Source organism: Phaethon lepturus, unplaced genomic scaffold, assembly GCF_000687285.1.
Source record: "Phaethon lepturus isolate BGI_N335 unplaced genomic scaffold, ASM68728v1 scaffold22197, whole genome shotgun sequence".
Classification (NCBI taxonomy): domain Eukaryota; kingdom Metazoa; phylum Chordata; class Aves; order Phaethontiformes; family Phaethontidae; genus Phaethon; species Phaethon lepturus.
Window position 1 is genome coordinate 12,172 of NW_010551441.1, and position 18,158 is coordinate 30,329.

General features: G+C 39.9%; 1 protein-coding gene across 1 annotated transcript; it reads right to left on the bottom strand.

The window, feature by feature from the left end:
• Positions 1 to 302: 302 nt before the first annotated feature.
• GNS (glucosamine (N-acetyl)-6-sulfatase) lies at positions 303 to 17,903 on the bottom strand (the record flags this gene model as incomplete). Its single annotated transcript, XM_010290927.1, has 13 exons — positions 303 to 894; positions 1,746 to 1,906; positions 3,790 to 3,900; positions 4,609 to 4,716; positions 5,901 to 6,002; positions 6,398 to 6,501; positions 7,068 to 7,186; positions 8,520 to 8,602; positions 12,254 to 12,421; positions 14,844 to 14,942; positions 15,325 to 15,390; positions 16,956 to 17,162; positions 17,844 to 17,903. Coding segments are annotated over 13 exons (1,464 nt in total), but the record flags the coding sequence as incomplete, so codon positions are not given.
• Positions 17,904 to 18,158: the final 255 nt, after the last annotated feature.

An 18,158-nucleotide genomic window follows, 5' to 3' on the forward strand; every position in this document is an offset into this window, starting at 1 on the left:
ACAGACTTAAGAGTTAGCTCAAAACACAGGCACGCTTGTTTGAATACTTGTTAGTCTCAACACTCTTTTGTTTAACTCACTAGGAAGCCTATACTAAACCCTAAGAGGTTTTTCAGTAGTACATAGTAACCCATTCCAGCATTTCAAACCAGAAGGAGGTTGAAATTACATTCTTGTTCGCAAGCTACCAGAGCTGACCTACAGAATTCATTGGTCTCATTTGAAGTGATCTCCTTGAAAAAGACTATTTAGCATATGGATCTTATTCCTGCACAAGACACTTGCTAGTCAGATCCTACAGTTTCGACTAACACCTTTCTACACTATCTTGGGCTAGTTTGCTATTGTCAGTAACAGCTTTGAGCTCAATACAGGAAACCTATAATTAAACATAGCTTTTGAGAAACTCTGTGACACTGAATATGGGTGAGCATTATTGTGCAATAGCACCTGCCTATCTAACCTGACTCAAATATGCATTTTTTGATTTTTAGAACAAAATAAACTGTTCCAATTCATAGGCATAGGTTCACCTCTGTGCCTGTGATATGAAAAGGTACTTGAGAGACAAAGGTGGTAATCAACTATCTGAGCAAGACAGATTAGCTGTGCCTAACGATTTAGTTACAGTTCAGCTGTAAAATATACATATTGCACAAGGCAACCAGCTAAAGACATGGGTTTTTCTTCCACGCAGGGTTTGAATGGCCCATTAGAAGTCTTCCAGCTGTGATCGAGGAGAGTTACAAAGACAGACCCGCTGCAGTCACTGGAGAAACTGGTCAGTGGGAGCTGATTGCAAGCGGCTCTAAAATGCCTTATAAGGACCGTGCAGAAAACCTCCGAGCCCGAACACCATGGTTGCTGAACATAAGTCGTGGGTCAAACCGGTACCTATAGAAAGAAGGAGAGTCTGTGTGAGCTACAGTTAGCCCTCAGTGACCGACACTTCTAGAAATAGCTTATTTCTAGAATAGCTCTGGTACAAAGCTACAAGAATAGTCGCTTTCTTAACAGTATGCAGTAGGGACAATCCCTTGACACATTAAAACAGACAAATTATGACAACATGCAACTAAGGAGTTGATAGTCTCCAAAGAAATAAATACTAGCTACAACAGACCAACAGCATACCAGCATGTACAACATTAAGCATTCAGGAGATGTGCTCCAACAGAAAGCTTTGCTGCCTCAAATTACAAACTTACCTAGCACAACTGCAAGGACATTTTAAAATAGTACTTAAAAAAAAAGGTTCGGTGCAAATGGTGACTGACTGCACTTTGAGGTGAGAAGTGCTATTTACTTACAACAGCTGACTATTATGTACAGCTTAGGTCCTGCAGGAAACACTCTTCGCTAACAGAATCTCCAGGAACAATCAGAGCAAGTATTTGGGAAATTCCCACCTACAGAAACATGCAGAGCTTTTCCTTGCTTGCAGGCAAACCTGAGGTCCCCTGTCTCTGACTACTTGGCACAGCTGTAAGCTTCAGCTATTCTAAGTCAACAATGGCTGACAAGATTAAAGTAGTAGTATTAATACCATCAAGTTACATTTGGTAGGTTAAATTAAAATAGAGATTAAACATTAAAAAAGATAGATGCTTTCTTGATGCTTCTATATTAAACAGCATGTATGTCAGTAATACTATATACCATCACAAATATGCTCTATAAAAGCTTCATTTGAAAAATATATACTTATATTTAAAAGTATTATAATAAATTGAATCAGTGTTTACCCGGGATCAAAGACACCTGGTGTACGGCAAGTTGCTCCTGAACAGGACTGCAGCATCATTAATCGATAGTTCATCTTTTCTAGGATTTCTTGATCAATTGTTTTAGCAATGTTATTGATCTGGTGTGGATCTGCAGTCAAGTTATACACTTCCACAAACACCTGTAGAAGAAAATTCCTACATTGCATTAAGTCCTAAATGCTAATTAACATTTACTCAAACTATTTGGGAAGAACACCTTATGACAGCGAATAGTCTCAAATGTTATTTTCCACTATGCTGCAGCATCCCCACACATAAGCCATATTTAGCCACGTGGCTAAGTGGTCAAAGGCAGCATAAGGTGTAGGTAAAGCTAAAGTTTTGCGATGGTACAGTACTGATGGAGAAGTTTTCACTTCCACCTAAAGTACTCATCTGCTGTGCTGCAGATTTTTTTCTAACACATGAATGGAACTCATGACTGTAAGACCACTGCAAGAGGCCATGGTTAAGCCATCCATCTTTTCATTAGTGGATCTCAAAACACACAATTTCATGACCATCGCATCACCATTACGTGCTCATCAGGTACTTCTAGCTGTCAAATTCAGATGGGTGTCTTGACTACATGTACAGAATACACTGAATACAAGTATGCTATAACCCTAATACAAAAAAGCTTTTTGTGCCCGTGTGTGCTTTGGTAAGGTTCGTCTGGAGGATTTTAGGGCAGAGTTGTTTTTTGATACGTTAAATCTCTAAACCATTCTGTAGGACAAATACTAGCCAAAAATATCTCAAGGATTCAGCTGAGGTTTTGTCTGTGCTAGAGCAGGACACATGACTGCAGATGATGTTGATTAAAACTGGCTGGGTTAGTTGTGTCTAACTTAAAGATGCATCCAGACAGACTGATTGCAAGCTTTCTTGTAAGGTTCACCGCAAGGTTTTAAAAGCCACATTGCTGCATCTTCCCAGTACCGTTAGTCTTAATTTAGCTGACCCAGGTAAGCTGAGTGACCCAGAAATGCCACAGTCATACCTTCTTACTGGAAAAAAAGAATGACATGAAGTGTATTATCAGATCAACTTTGGAGTCTACTTTTATGAAGAAGGCTGCAATGCTCATGTAACTTCATCATAAATTGTCAGAAAGTAGAAAAATGAAGAGCAGGGTCTACTAGTCTGCATCTTGGTCTCCTATACAGTCTTTCTTGCTATCTTACTGCAAAAAACATCTTGTGGGATTTACTCCCCTGCTTTAAGTTTTTTGTTGCAGACTACCAGAAAACTGTTTTGTGTGGTGGCATGGTAACAGGGGATACCTGCCATTTATGCATTTATTGCACATCTGCTGACAACATGGTTTATCAGATCTGTGACCCAGTTTGCCTCAAACCCAACGTGCTTCTGGAGCAACCAGGCACAAACAAAGATCCACCCTGTAACGCACCAGGTTGTGTGCATACAGCAGGTGCTCCACTAGTGGAACTGGAACAGTTTCTGAAAGGGGGGACATTATGTCCCTTATACCCAAACGAGATAAGGTTAGAGACATTTCTCACAGTTGTAACTTAAATACTTGTTTTACCAGGCAAACAAGTGTGCAATAGAAGAGAAACGATCAGCCTGGGACTTCAGTTCCTCCCAAGGAAAAGAGTTGCAGCTGAACACAAGAACAGCAGAGGTACAGTGTAGCAGAAAACACCTGTCTTACAGAAGACTCTGCCACATGGAATTAGGGTAGGACAGGGAACTGAACCCAGTCCCAGCACAGCTCCCCATGAGGCCGTTAAGGGATACCAGAAGGCATTAATCATAGTTTAGGCTAGTGTCCCTTCCTTCCCCCCTCCTCCCTCGCCGCCCTTTTCCTTTTCTTCCCAGAATCCCAGAGTTTCAGTCAAACATTCTCACCAGTAGATAAATACTTCACTGTTTATCCTGCAAGCAACACTAATCTGCTTTTCAGAGTACTTTATGGAAACCTTGAGAGCAGATAAGAGTGCCGACAGTCGCTTGCACAGTTGCAAACAGTTATAACATCTACTAGTCAGAGACTTACCTCCCGGTCATCAAATTCACAGTACTGCAGATCCCAGGAAGTTGACAGCGTCCTTACACAAGCATATGTATTGTTATAGGAATCTTCACAGACACAGTCTGGGAAGCAGTGCTGCGAAGTGAGCAGTGAGCAAGAACTTCAGAGGGAAGGAACTTCAAAAGAAGAAGATGAACTAGCAATCCTTTCTATAGAGTCTATACCAGCTCAAGCCAACCGCAATTAACTGATGAACGCCAGGATCTTAGTCCAACACATGCAAGTCACCACTGGGGATTTTAAGCAAAAACTCAGCTCTTCTAAATATGAGAAAGTGTTGTTAATGACATCACCATGACTCAGGGCATTTTGTTGGCGAAGCTAATGTACATACACTGAGAAGAACAGTGCAACACACTACTAAAGACAACACCGATGGGATGCTTTACTTAAAGCAAACCTTCTTTGATTCAGGAAGTAGCTAGTGACTATAACAGTTAAAGGCAACAACTTGTGCAATGAGGTCACTGGAAGTTTAGAAGGAACATGATGTTGCTGCCACGCACTTTGCCAAGACCACACCTTCCTGCATAGTTCTCCAGCCCTGAGGCCCTACAGATTCCCACTCAAAGGGTGACTGTGTTCTGTACGGTCATTTGGATGCATGAGTTCTGTGTGGCTGGATGTCTCCCCTTGATTCCTAAATGCTGCACAGGACCTACAGAGCTAGCTCCTACTTACCAAGACACTGGGAGCTTAAGTATAGAACTATGTTAGTCCACACAGCACATAGGTTTAATTCAGGAGCTATTTTCTAATATTAACAACTCTTGTCTTGCTTACTGTGACTCCAGGTCCTAGGCCAGGACAGGTAGGATCACTGCCATTGTATCCTTCTCCTTGGTACTCCACCAGGAAGTCTGATCTCCATGTCACATTTTTGTCTCCCCTCTAGGACAAGAGGTTAACATGACTTAGTATCCAGTGCACTGTGAAAAAAGAAATTCTTCATGCCTGGTGCAACACTAACACTGCTTACAAGGCAGTTTGAGTCCTGGTCCCTAGTTTGAGTCAGTGTTAAAATAATATTTAGCCTTAGGTTAGAATGTCTTGTGTAACTGGAAGATGAGGATCTAACTCCAAAAATATCAGTACACTTTCTTGTGAGGATTTAAAGTGCTATCTTCGGTTTCTAAAGAATCATGCAGTGATACCAAATCGGAGTCACACGGCCAGATACGACTATATTTCAGACAAGATCCCTGCAGCAAGGCTGCTTCTCTTTGGTTTATATCAGAGATGGAAAGATACATTTGGTATAAGAAAAGATAAACAGCTTTAAGAAGCAACTAAGTTTTAAGCTGCTCTATTTGTAGATGCATTTTAAAAGATAGAGGGAGAAAGAAGTTTAAAGTTAATATAGAGCACCATTACAGGTACATACAGCAAAACAATGAGTTTCACAGTTTTGACTCCATCAAAGTTTAAACTTTTACCTGCTTCTGTCTAAAGAACAGCTTAAGGTTTGGATACAAGGTTTTAAAAGCAAAGCACTGTTTTAAATCTGGATGATCTCCTACATTTCCAAGTAAGGAAATTTATAGACTAAATTTAATTAAAACTAAAAGGATCAGCTTCAAGCAGCTTTATTTAAACAGGCTTCTGCTCACTTATTGGAAAGGTCAGGTTTACTTATAAGAACACACACATTTTTCCAGAGTTTAGGAGGAAACAATAGTTCAACTCAAAATTGAGGCAAACCAAAGATTTAAGAGCAGTCTGCCTTTCTCCTATGTCTATGCTGAGAAATCTTAAGGAAAAGGGGAGAGAGGATACAAGGTGGAAACAAGACACATCCTTCAAAACAGGAATTATTACAAATGGCAGGATTAGCCAAAGGATGATGCAACTTTCTATTACAAAATGACCACAAAGTTGTAAAGCTTATCAAAATACATCTGCATTTAAACAGCATGCCTACTTTTTTCACTAAGCTATGAACATCTTGTGTGAAAATGCTGTCAAGGGAAGACTCTGGCTTATGAGTCAACCGAGTCTACTGAATGAAGTAGTATTCACTTTGAAGAATAAACCCTGCAAGAATTATTGGTTACTGTCCCTGTCAGTCTACTCACCAACAGCGGCAACAGCGACATCCCATCCATCTGGGTCTTATTCAAGTCATACCCTGCGATATCCAGAATAGTGGGACCCAAATCAATATTTGCAACAAGCATCTGCAGGGTGAGGAAAACTTACTTCAGAAGACCAGAACACAACAGATGTAATGAGACTTCTCTATTGTAAGTGATTGTAATTTTAGGTACACCTAAACACTACTTAATTTCATCTTTATAGGCCAATGGACCCTGTAACGTTCACAAGCAGGGTAGAGTCTTTGGAAAGCAAGCTTCACACTTCATTTATTTCTGTAGCCTGCAATTACTTAAATTTACTGACTCAAGCAAGAGCACACAGCTTTTTAGAATGAGGTCCTTTGCACCTTCTACCACTCCGTATATTTCATTTCACTGCTACATAAATAAGCAGGAGAATAATTTATTACCTAAAGCTGATAATTGTGAAACAATATTAGAAGTAAACCCGTACTCTGATTTCCCTTCTTTCTCACCTTGTTTGTCTGATTTGGTTTTATCCCTGGTCCTCGAACTAGCAATGGAACTTTGATATCAAACTCATACAGCTGCCGTTTGTCTATTGGCAAAGAAAACTGGCCTATACAATAAAAAATGGAAAAAGTTAAATGGCTTCTTGGTTTATATTTTAAGAGTCTAGTTTTACATAATTTCCAGCAACCAATTTTTTTAAGAAGTCAGAAGAGATTCTTAACCTGAACCACATTAACGAAGTGGAGGATAGGAACAAACAACTTCAAAGTATAAGCTGTATCTTAAAAAGTTTAACAGCTTAGATGCTGCAATTTTAGTTGTACAAAATTATATACACAGGGCTTTGCCAGATTTTCGCTGGTGAACTGTCATGGCAACTCTTCCTACAGAACAGAGAGACCCTTCCTCCATTTCTGTCCTCATTTTATGTATACCAGGATACAGCAGCAGAGATTCAGGCTAAAAACCGCAACCAAACAAAACCCAACCAAACAATAAAATCCCCAAACACCCCACACTGCAACTCCAGATTGTTTTGCAACTCAAATCAGTACTTCTCATGTCTACAGTTTTCCACAGCTGCTTTTCCCATTTTCCCGAGTGGTCATGAGGGTGAAATGTTACACAACTCCTGATCTTCTACAAATATTCATCAAGCAGGGAAAATTTTACCAGTGTGGAAGCCATTGTCTGATGTGTAAAAGATGTATGTATTGTCTAATTCTCCATTCAATTCCAGCTTCTTCACTAGTTTTTCTATCAGGTCATCTACTGACAGCAGAGTTTGCCACCTATACAGAAACAAAGTAATTCATATTAGAGCATGAAAAATTTACAGTAATTTTGACCGCAAGTGGGGCATTCGTATTCTGCTTCAAGTCAGTGAACACACGGTAAGTAGATTATTTTGATTGCAAATTCTGAAAACAAATTGCATAGATTACTACGCTGTACTATTTGAGGCTGCAGTTTAAGATAGAGATAGACTGTTTGTCTTCGGTTCTTGTTGATTTTATTCTGTGGTGTCTGAGAAAGACGTCAAAATGCTGATTACTTCTTATCTGGAGACAGTAAAGACCAACTTTGAAGCAACACAGTGGCAAAGAGTTCTCTCCTGCAAGGTCACTTGTTATTAGTTCTTTATATCTAGTTTTTAATATTAAAATACAAGACTGCCGTGAATTTTATTGTCTATATGGGATCCTTTCTGCTTGAAACTACATCAGCTATTTTGTATTACTCATGCAATTATCAGGGCCCATTATTCCTGTGCGTCTAGAGCCTTGAACTGCTACAAGTTATTATTTCCTTTGCCATGGGGTCTGCCATTGAGACAAGTGCCTGCTTCTGATAAGGTGGTAACAAGCCTCCACAAACTAGTATTATGCTGAATTAATTAAATTCAGTTCTTGGATTCTGTTGTCTCCAGGCTTAATGTAAGGTTTTGTTGCATAATTTTACCTTCATGTTCTATAAAGCAAGAGCCTGAAAAAAACTTGACTTTCCACCTCCAAAGTGACAAGCGAATGCCTAATAGCTGCTCAAAACAGAGTTTAACACTTAAATTAATGTTTCTTTCAGAGCTTTAAAAGAAATTATACCTACAGTGTAAACAAATACCTTTCCCTTTCTATTAGAAAGGGGGAACAAGCTGTACCTTCACATTACTCCCCACATATCCTTTTATAAAAAAAGTATCAAGCACGTGCCTCAGCCAGTCAGGTATTCCCACATAAAAAGACCACAGACTGAGAGCCAAGGTTAATAAATCAGGTTAGCTGGCAGATAAATGGATCATATTTGATGTACATCACATAAGAATCTGGAATTCAAGTGAAGTAGAAGGTATGACAACCTGTTGTGCACTGAAAGAGAAGCAGTAGAGACACCGAGCATGACCTTTTTTTTCTTATGATAATAAAAATATTTCTGAAGTCAATGGCAAGTTCCTTTGCAAAAAGTGAACCAGAAGTCAGGTCTGCTGAGACAGATGCCAGAGAACTATTACAGGTAATTTGACATCTACTGTCAGACTTACTACAACCCTTTTAAAAAAAATACCCTTTTTTAAAAACAATAAAAATTCTGAGTAGAAATCTTAAGCACAAAAAAAAAAATACTTACCGCTTTCTATAAGCATCATCAAGAAACTGTATTGAGGAGTTAGTCATTGGAGTCTTTGCTTGTCGAATTAACCAGTGCTTGTTCTAAAGAAAAAGAACAAAAAGATTAGTGTAGGAGAGAAGTACCAGCTTTTATACCTTTCTTAGGCCAATTACAACAGAAATGTTTAGGGTGGAACACCCATGTGATTCCTGTGAAATATCCAGGCAATGCTATCAAACAGATCTGACTCCAGTTTCCCCTTTTGGTTCATGTAAAATCTAAGTTGCAAGAGTTGAATATATCACAACTTCATTATGCTCAGCCCTTAGTGAGAAGAAAATAGCTGTGAATATTTTCAGAGTAGTTCAGGGAAGAAATTTGTGAAAGGAGCCAGGCAAGGCTCTCCCAGATATGAAAGTCAGATAGCCTGAGGCAGGTCTGATGGAGAAAAATATGAAGGATTGAGCAGCACTGTAAGATTGCACTTGTTTGTCAAAGTGAGGTTCTTTTGGGACCTAGATTTGTGAGGGTCCTGACATAGGTAGAAGTGAGGAAAAACTCCTGCATCAAAAGCAACTAGGACTACCCAATTTATGGACTTGTGAGGACAAAGAGCTGTAATGGTGCCACTATCAGATTCTTGGTAGCCTTATGAATTCAGGGCTGGAGACTACTGTGGGGAGCATTACCTTTCTATCTGGATTTTTTTTTTTTACTCTTGAACAAGAGCGTTTATTTTGCTGAAGTGTTAATGATTCTTCTAGCCACATCCCCAACTTTCCGGAACAGCCTCTCTCAGCCATCCCCTATATTAATGGGGATGACCCAACTCCTATGACAAGTGATACTCCCACATCCTGAAGCACCAGTCTGAACTGGGTCAGTTGCTGTACAAAGACACGGGAAGGTCTGTTGTGAAGAACCTGAAGGCTAGTATTAGTGGGGAGCAGAATAAAGGAGAAAGTCATGTCAATGCAGCTTTACACTTTTTCATTTAATAGGTCAGAGATGACCCTCTCACCACTCTCAGCTTCAGCCTGTATTTAGTTGGTCACTCCTCTCCGTAGAACCTCTCATTTATGCAATTTCCCTCTTGTCACAAGCGAATGACTCTGAACAGGCTCAGGCTTAAGGGACTCACAATGAAGTGACTCATATCTCCTGCAATTATTCAGTTCTCCTGTTTTCTGTTCTTGTAGACTGAAGGGAAGATTTTTGGCATGGAGACTGAGTACCGTGTCCAGTTTATTTTAATTCAGTTGTATTCAGATCTCTCTTTTATGGCAGAGACACTAAGTCTATCTCAGCAAGAAAACTCACAGGATAATCAAGACCAAACACCTAGGACTTATATGTTGGTTGGAAGACATCACAAACTCCATCACTGACTCAGCAGAAGTTCTACAGAGAACAAAGAAGCTGGCCATGTCACCTGTGCACCAGCCACCTTTCACAGGAGGTGGGCTCAGGAGAGGGCCTTCCATAAGGCACAGCCCTGCTGGGTAACTGAGACAAGTCAGTCACCTATTGCAGGAGAATCTTCCTCTTCTCTGGAGTATTTTGTTCTTTCTACCTTTCTCTAAATTTTCATGAACTTCTCAAAACACCTAAACATCTTTGTGGATTTCAGTAAACTTCATACTCAGAGTCCTCAAATCTGCTTCCTTGTCAGTCCCTGTCAAGTCTCCTTCACCAGTTACATACAAAGCTGTCCACCAATCCTGCTGCCACCTTATGTCGCATTCCCAAAGAAAGTTTAGGAGTCCTTGAGACCACATACCATATCTTGCCAGCAGAATCTGAACTCAGCTGTGCTCCAATTTTGCAGGAAAAACACTGCATGCAAGAGAATTACCCAACACATATCTTAATCAGCTTCTCTCTCAGAAGGGCTTAGCTAAACCACTCATCTGGGCTATCAATAGTCCTCCTTGGGATACTGGACAGCTACCTATCACTTGCTATAGTTCATAGCTGAGGATCCCAAGTAGAAATCAAAGTGCACACCACCGGCCAGAGTCTGACAACAACTTAACTCCTGTTTTTCATGCAGAGATTCTGCATAGATAGCAGAATCCTTTTAGCACCCCTTGCCCACATGCTGTATAAGGAAGCTAGGCAACGTTAATTTAGGAATCAAGACTGTACAATGCAAGACTGTCTACCAAGCATTACAACATCAATGACTTGAGCGTCTGAGCCTATGTACATGTTTATTGCTATTGCAGGAATTGTGCTTGTCCTAGAAAACAGTGAAGCTCAGAGAAGAGTTAGGCTTCAAGACCACAATGCTGCTGATTACAGAAATGCACACTGTTAATTTAACATTGTTAACAACTGTTAATTTAATGATTGTAGCTATTTTGTTTCTAGGAAGACTGGTAATGCTAGTCTGTTCCTACTGTGAAACCTAGTAAAATTGCTGCATCCACAGATACTAAATACAAAACATTAAGCAAGTCTGTTATTTTGTTTTATATTATATAGGCATATGCAGAGCTTCTGCTTTTGCTCCACATAAGTGAACTCCCATGCTGTATTTTTTGTCTAACTGATGACTTTGCTGGTCAAGTTTTCTGGCTCACTATTTTAAAAGCATTCAGTTATTCCAGTAATGAAGTCTAAGACAAAGTTAGGGACCCTTTTCTGGAGCAAGAAGAAAAAAGGTCCGATTCTCACTCCCCAGTTCAATGCTTAACAGGTTGGGCTGAAGTATTCGTTACTGCTTGCAGCCCTTTCCTCCCCTTTCATTCATGTGTTTATACCATGCTGATAAGCACATGGTCATTTTGCGAGCTACAATGCTCAGCTAAAAACCAAGTTTCACCCTGTACTACACAAGTCACAGTGACCTTAGAAGAGGTATCACTGGGCTCCAGATAGGCATTTAGGCAATAGTATCTCTTAAGATTAGGAGCAAATCTTGAAGTGAGTCAGTTGAATGCTGAACAGTAGCGAGTTTTAAACTAATTGAATCAAAACCACAAGACCTCCGTAAGTTAAATGTCTCACCAGATTAACTGTTTGCGACTTTCACTTACTGGCAGAGTAAGTAGCAGCGGATTAGTCTGAGCTAGACCGTATTTGGCCAAGTTTACTGGCAGTGGAAGGTACTGCCCTGTCACAAGGACGTCTGCAAGTTTGTACCATTAGGCTCAGCAATTCTGGTTACAGGTCATTTCAACAAATGAAAGGCAAGTTCTCAAAGTCCTTTGTGACCCTGGGCCCTGTCGTTCATGATTTCATGATGCCCTCTGGTTAGCCTGATATGCTCGACAGCTAGGGGCAGCTTTGTCAGAAGCTCAGGTAATGGGCTACCCACCCATGTGAGCAGATTTGTACAGGAAGACAGGGCTCTCACCATTCCTCACCTGAGCCTTTGTGTAGCACACTACCTACGTGTCCTCCTGAACATACCAAGAGCAATGAAAGAACATTTTAAGAACTTCAGAAAAGTCTGGAAATTGGACAAAGAATTAACTTTTTTTCCATTTAACAATCATAATTCCATTGTACTGCCCTATCATTTTTGCCACTACTTTTTCTTTATTCACAAAACATTGGTATGCAAAAATCTCAAAGTCACAATAAACATATCTTACCCTGAAAGGCTGGTTAACACAACTAAATAACCAGTAGTCACAGTATTAGCCTATTCTTCTCACTGTTTAAACTTAATATGCAAGTCAGGGTCATTGCCTACTGCTCTCCTAAGCTAGTAAATCTATGCAGATTCTTGCTAGTTAGCTTACCTTGCCATGAATATTAAAATTGCTGTTCCTTGGTGCACTGACATTCTGAAAACTCTTTGTATACTGTGGAGCAGCTGTCCAAGGGGAGTGCGGTGCTGGGGTCGAGATCATCATAAAGAAGGGTTCAAAATTAGATTTATACTCCAAAAAGTCCAATGACATGTTGGCCTGTGAACAGTTTTGTTGGAGAAGAAAAGTCATACCCCCAGAGGAAAACAGCAAGTATTCGAAAAATCCAAACTAGACATTCATAACTTATTTCTAGCTTGGTAGTACTGGGAACATTTAAACTATTTCAGTAACTTATTGCTTGCTCATCTACAAGTGTCCAGAAAAGCAGCTCATGATAAAAAAAACACACAAGTGTTCATGTCAAACAAATCATTTGTCCCTCATCTCTGAACTGCTTTCTACTTCAGAACTTTGCATTATTTAGACCTGGAAAGCACATAAAAAAATTTGTGCTTATTCCAAGTATCAACAAAATCCTCCTAAACTCTGCTTTCGAGTAGAACTGGAGCTTTCTTTAACACAGCCTGAGGCTTTTTGAGGATCTCAGTGTCATCTCCTGCCTGATAGATCCCAGTGTAGCAGTTTCAATTGTCTTCAGAAATGGCAATAGTTCTGAAAAAGTTTTTCAGCCCCAGCATTTATAGTGCAGGCTCATTCTGTAGCAAGCTCCTAGTTTCTAAGGGATGCCACATTTCTGTTGATGAAGCCAGAAGCTCTAGTGAAGGAGAGTGCCAAACTCCACTCACTCATGCCACTTCACTGCACTTTCGTTTTCGTTTCAGCCTATGCAATTTCAAGTAGGAAGTTAGAGAAGATTGAGAGTTCTATTTTTGGCCTTCCTTTGGTCAGCCTTTGAAATGAAAGCTTCAAAGGTACTACTCACAGAGGAGTTCCTCACTGTTCAAATCTTGCAGCATTTTCCTTTCCTGTCTGATTAGTATACCCTATTTTGCATATCCTTTTCTTTTTCTAGAAGAAACAATACAGTAGAAATTCCCTACCCTTCCTTCCTCCTATCTTCTACATCTCAGCAAGTGGGACTGGACTTCAGTTATATGACAACAGAGTTAAGGGAGGATAAGAACTGTGTGAAGTTCGAAAACCTGATGTTTATTTTACCTGTATGATGCAGGTAAACTATTTTGTTAGGAGCTTAAACTGCAACATGTCAGGACTGCAGTAGACAGATTCAGGTGTTCTTAATACCAGACTTAAGTACCCAGATGTCCTTAGTCAGGACAAGAAAGCTTGTGCATCACATCAAGCAACACAAACTTTGCATAAGCACTTTACTCCTGTGCACTGCCCATCAAGTGAATTAAACTCAAACACTAGCTCTGAAATGCTGGATATACATTTGGTACCTACAGGCAGAAGGTAGAATGAAACACACTGAAAATCATAATACAATTCTGTATCAACAGGTAACACACCACAAGGAAGAGGTTTATGCAGCAATGACCTATTAGTCAAAATGCTTACGAGCTGCTGAAGGATCAAAAAAGATCAGTACAATGCCAGTGATACGATAGTCTCACTTCTGTTCTATCAATTCCAATCCAGCTGTAGACAGCCTAAGTCTAAATTTAATCATACAGCTGTTCAGTACGCTAAGAAACATTGATCGGTTCTGTTCCTGGTAAGCAGCTGTGTCTGTTCAAGAACCCACTGGAATGAAACTCCTTAGAGTCTCAGTGGAAGACTACAAATTGACTGCACGAGGAGACTACTCGGAGAAGAACTTTCCTGAAGTGCTGCATGTAAGCTCCCAGCACTACCAACTCATACACTTTAAACAGCATGTCAAATTAAGACTCTGGCTTGGCAGGCAGGGGGAACACTTCCCCCCCACTTCAAAAAAAAAACACTCTCCAAGCTAATACTACTTGCTAAACAGGACCTCAAGAGAGCTGAAATAACTCTTCCAACTTTCCTTTAAATATTTGATATCTTTGTTACCTCTCTTTACCTTAAGAGGGTAAAGAGGCTAAAGACTCCTCTGGTCAGCTACACATTTTGGCACAGTCCATACATTGCCCTCACACACCATGAAGGGTCAATTAGCCTTTGATATTTCCAAGTTATCAGTTTGACTAGTTAGAGGTTACAAGATACTGACATATCATAATATCTAACAAACAAATCACAGTGTAAAGTTATTTTTACACGCTTAACTTCACACTGAAATCTTGGCCCAGTTAATTTGTTAGAGAAGTTGTTTGTTGTAATGAAATACATCCTTCTATGAAGTAATTTAAGACATTGCCTACAACCATCATGCTCCACATGCACCGCAGCAGTCAGTATTAACCTCTCAGTGGGGTTACTGGATAGCAAATGGGCAGCTGGAATCCCTTTTTTCTCCACAGCTCATACACACAAACTTGTCACTTCTAAATACACCCAGAGTCTTGCTCTGCTGATTAATGCCCACCCACCATCACAACAGCACAATCACATATTTACGAACTAATACAGCCTAACAAGTTATCATCCCCACCCCTTCCCAAGTCCCCAGCACAAGGCATTATCTGGTCATAAGCAGCTTCTGTAACACAGGTGTTGCAAAATTTCTTACCAGTACATCTGTCAGATAATCTACACTGTAGTTCTCACCATGCCTTCGTGCTTTGCCATTTACTGAAAGAGTATAGTTGTAGTACTTTGAATTTTTCTCCTGTGAAAAAGAAAGGTCAGGTGCATATTTATACAAAGTAACATGTACATTCATTTCCTGAAACAAGCAAAATGAGCTGCCAACAAGTATTTGTCACAAGGACACTGCAAGAATTCTCAGAACTGATCTCCAACAGGTATTTTAGTGCTCTCTCACACTGCTTTGGCTTTACAAGTCAGAGGTTTTCCTGAGGTACCTTAGTAGGAGTTGCCTTTGTGAAAGCCAAGGATCTGATATGCAACAAAGGAAAAAAGGGAAGAAAATTTGCAGTAAGTTGTTAGATGCTCTTTGTCTGCTCTTTCATGACCAAAGGGAAGTTAGAACACAAACTGGATTACAAAGCAACCAAAATTAAGTATTAAAAAATAAAATGGTCACATACCAATGCATACCAAAAACTCCATCCAGGAGGGACATGACCTACTCCCCCTGCAGCCTCTGCACCATACTGAAAAAAAAGACAGACCATGACTCACAGTTTCAATTATGATGAAAAAAAGATAAAAATTATGTTTCATATTCACAGGCTTTATTCAACACTAGTCAGAAACTGCATTAAGCCAAATTCGATTTCAGAATGGAAAAAAACAAATACATATGCATATAAAAACACATGTATAGCTTGTTGAAGAAACCAGAGTTAAATAACTAGAAAGACAGTAACTCAAAGCTTGGCATTCACCAATAAATTTTAAATTTTATTCCCTGTTCTACTCCACACATGAAAATACGCAAAAGTGCTGGACAACATGCAGTACAACATCAGGTAGTGAGAGGTGATCAAAACACACACACAAGAAGACAGTCTTAGGCTTTGTGATAACAGTTCACAAGATACTAAAGAAAATTTTGCATAGACCTACAGTTTCCATCATCCTCCCCCACAAGGCATGCGAACTTTAAGCAATGCTAGTCTCTTGTCACCTCGGTGCCAAATAACCTACAACAAATGGCCTTTAAGCCAGCAAAAAAAAAGAAAGTAGCTGCTGAATCAGTGCCAGACTCAAAACAGAGGGTGCCTCAGAGCAACACAACGGGTTTTCTCAGGGCTGCCCTCTCCCATCTACATGGCTCGCCTAGCGGCAGGGGCAGGACACTATGCTGAGTCAAGGGATGCTCAGAGGAAGCCAGATAAGTTTCCCTTCCTCTAGCTGCCTCAGTAACATCAGCAGAAACAAATTTGTGCCTGGCTATGAAAATTCATGTTCCGTTATTCTATTATACAACCAACATTTTCCACCAAGAGATGCAAGGAAAACAATGCCATCAAGAACCCTGTAACCCATCTGTCTCCAAATACAATTCCATCACATAAGAGGAACACCTGATCCTAGATCTGAATTTTACAGCTTACCATTAACTATGACAAACCACAGCTTAGTTAAAAACAGAAAAAAAAAAACAAAACAAAAGCACACACATTCAAGTGATTCAGTAATAAAGCATCGGGTAACCTCTGTAAAGAGTCCCAATAGTATCTGTTCTCCCAATGAGTTTGCCTCAGGGGACATTTAGTATTTAAAATACCATATTAACTGCTAAAAAGAAAATAGTCCTCCGATTCAGGGGGATATATCAGCCAGGAATATTGAGATAAACCGATTTTTTTCTTTAACATTATTCTAACATTGTGCCTGGTCTGGCATTGGCTTGATAGTGTTCTTCAATACCACACACCAATGATTTATCCATTTCCCCCCATCATCATATCTAACAACTAAGACATGTGAACATACTAAAAAAAGTCTTTGGATCCATCATCTGTTCAAAATTAACTTTTAAAAACATTCAGGCACCTACAGAACCTGATTTTAACCAAGTTAAGTTAAAGATTTGAACTTTGTATCATATTTACACCATCTTAAAGAGAACTGTTCATTCAAGTAACAGCATTTTAAACTTTCTGGGGACCCACTATCATCTACAAATACAAAAATCACTGAAAGTTTTAGGAAGGTGGACAAATGCAAATGAACTGCATCACAGTAAAAAAAAAAAGGGGGCACAAAATACCTCATTCAAATACTTTCCAGCAAAGAACGTTTGATAACCACACATAGTTTTGAGCAACGCTGGGAAGGTGTATGGTTCTTGGATCTTCTGCCATAACTTGCTGCTACAGTTTCCTTCCAGAGTGTTATTGACAACATGATGATTATGTGGATATTTTCCTGTTAAAATGCTAGCTCGGCTGGGACAGCAAAGTGCACTGGGAACATACTGGAAAGACAGGATGAAGAGATACAAGACTGATATTGTAAAACAATTTTTCCACATAATTTGCAGTTTTGAGATATCAGCTAATAGGTTGATTAAAAAGTTGACCAGCATACTCCTTTTTAGACACAAAGAATTACATCCCAAGTATTTTCACTAGTGGAAAGCTGCACATGAAACTGGTTTTAGGTTTCTGCATCATATGCTCTTCAACCCCATTTGCCCCCCCATTACAGATCAGATATTGTTCTTACACAGCAGCAAGTATCCATTAAAACACTTTACCAGTTCATTCACTCCATTATTTTAGCCATGGCAAAATATTAGAACACGGAATGAGTGACATGGGCTTTCAGCATGCACAAAGCTGAAAGTTTTGAGTAGCTTCTACTGCTTCTCAGTTTGTAATAAAAATATTCAGATTACTCAATTTTATTTTACAGCTTAAGGCAGTCAGCACAAGCACTTTTAGAAAGTGAAACTTTCCCTCTCAGATTCTGAACATGACCTAGAGCTGTATTCATTTTGTGACCTAAAAGTAGTTAGAGATTGAATTTAAAAAAACTACACACATATGTACAGACTTTGTACAACTATTACCAGTTTTGAGATTTTAAATTACCTAAGACATAAACTACACAAATGCATATACCTCAGTAGTACAGAGTTAATGTAAACACTCACTGCATTTAGGAAGGTTATTCCCATCTGTGCAATGAGGGCATTAGTCTTCTTCAGGGGTGTCTGGAAGAAAGGTACCAAACCAAAATCAGCTAAAAACGTAAGGTCGTTTTAAGGTAAAGTGGGGGAATTGAAGCAGTTGTTCGGGCGAGCTGAAGGAAGGCCACCACACCACAGTTTTTAGGCACTGCCCGGGCAAGCCGCCCAGAGCGCCTTTTCGTTGGTGGGACTGCGGCGGTTCCGCCGGTCAGCCCAAGGGAGCACAAGCACCGGGAGCTTTCGGGGACCACCTGCAGCTGCAGGGGCTGTGCCCCAGAA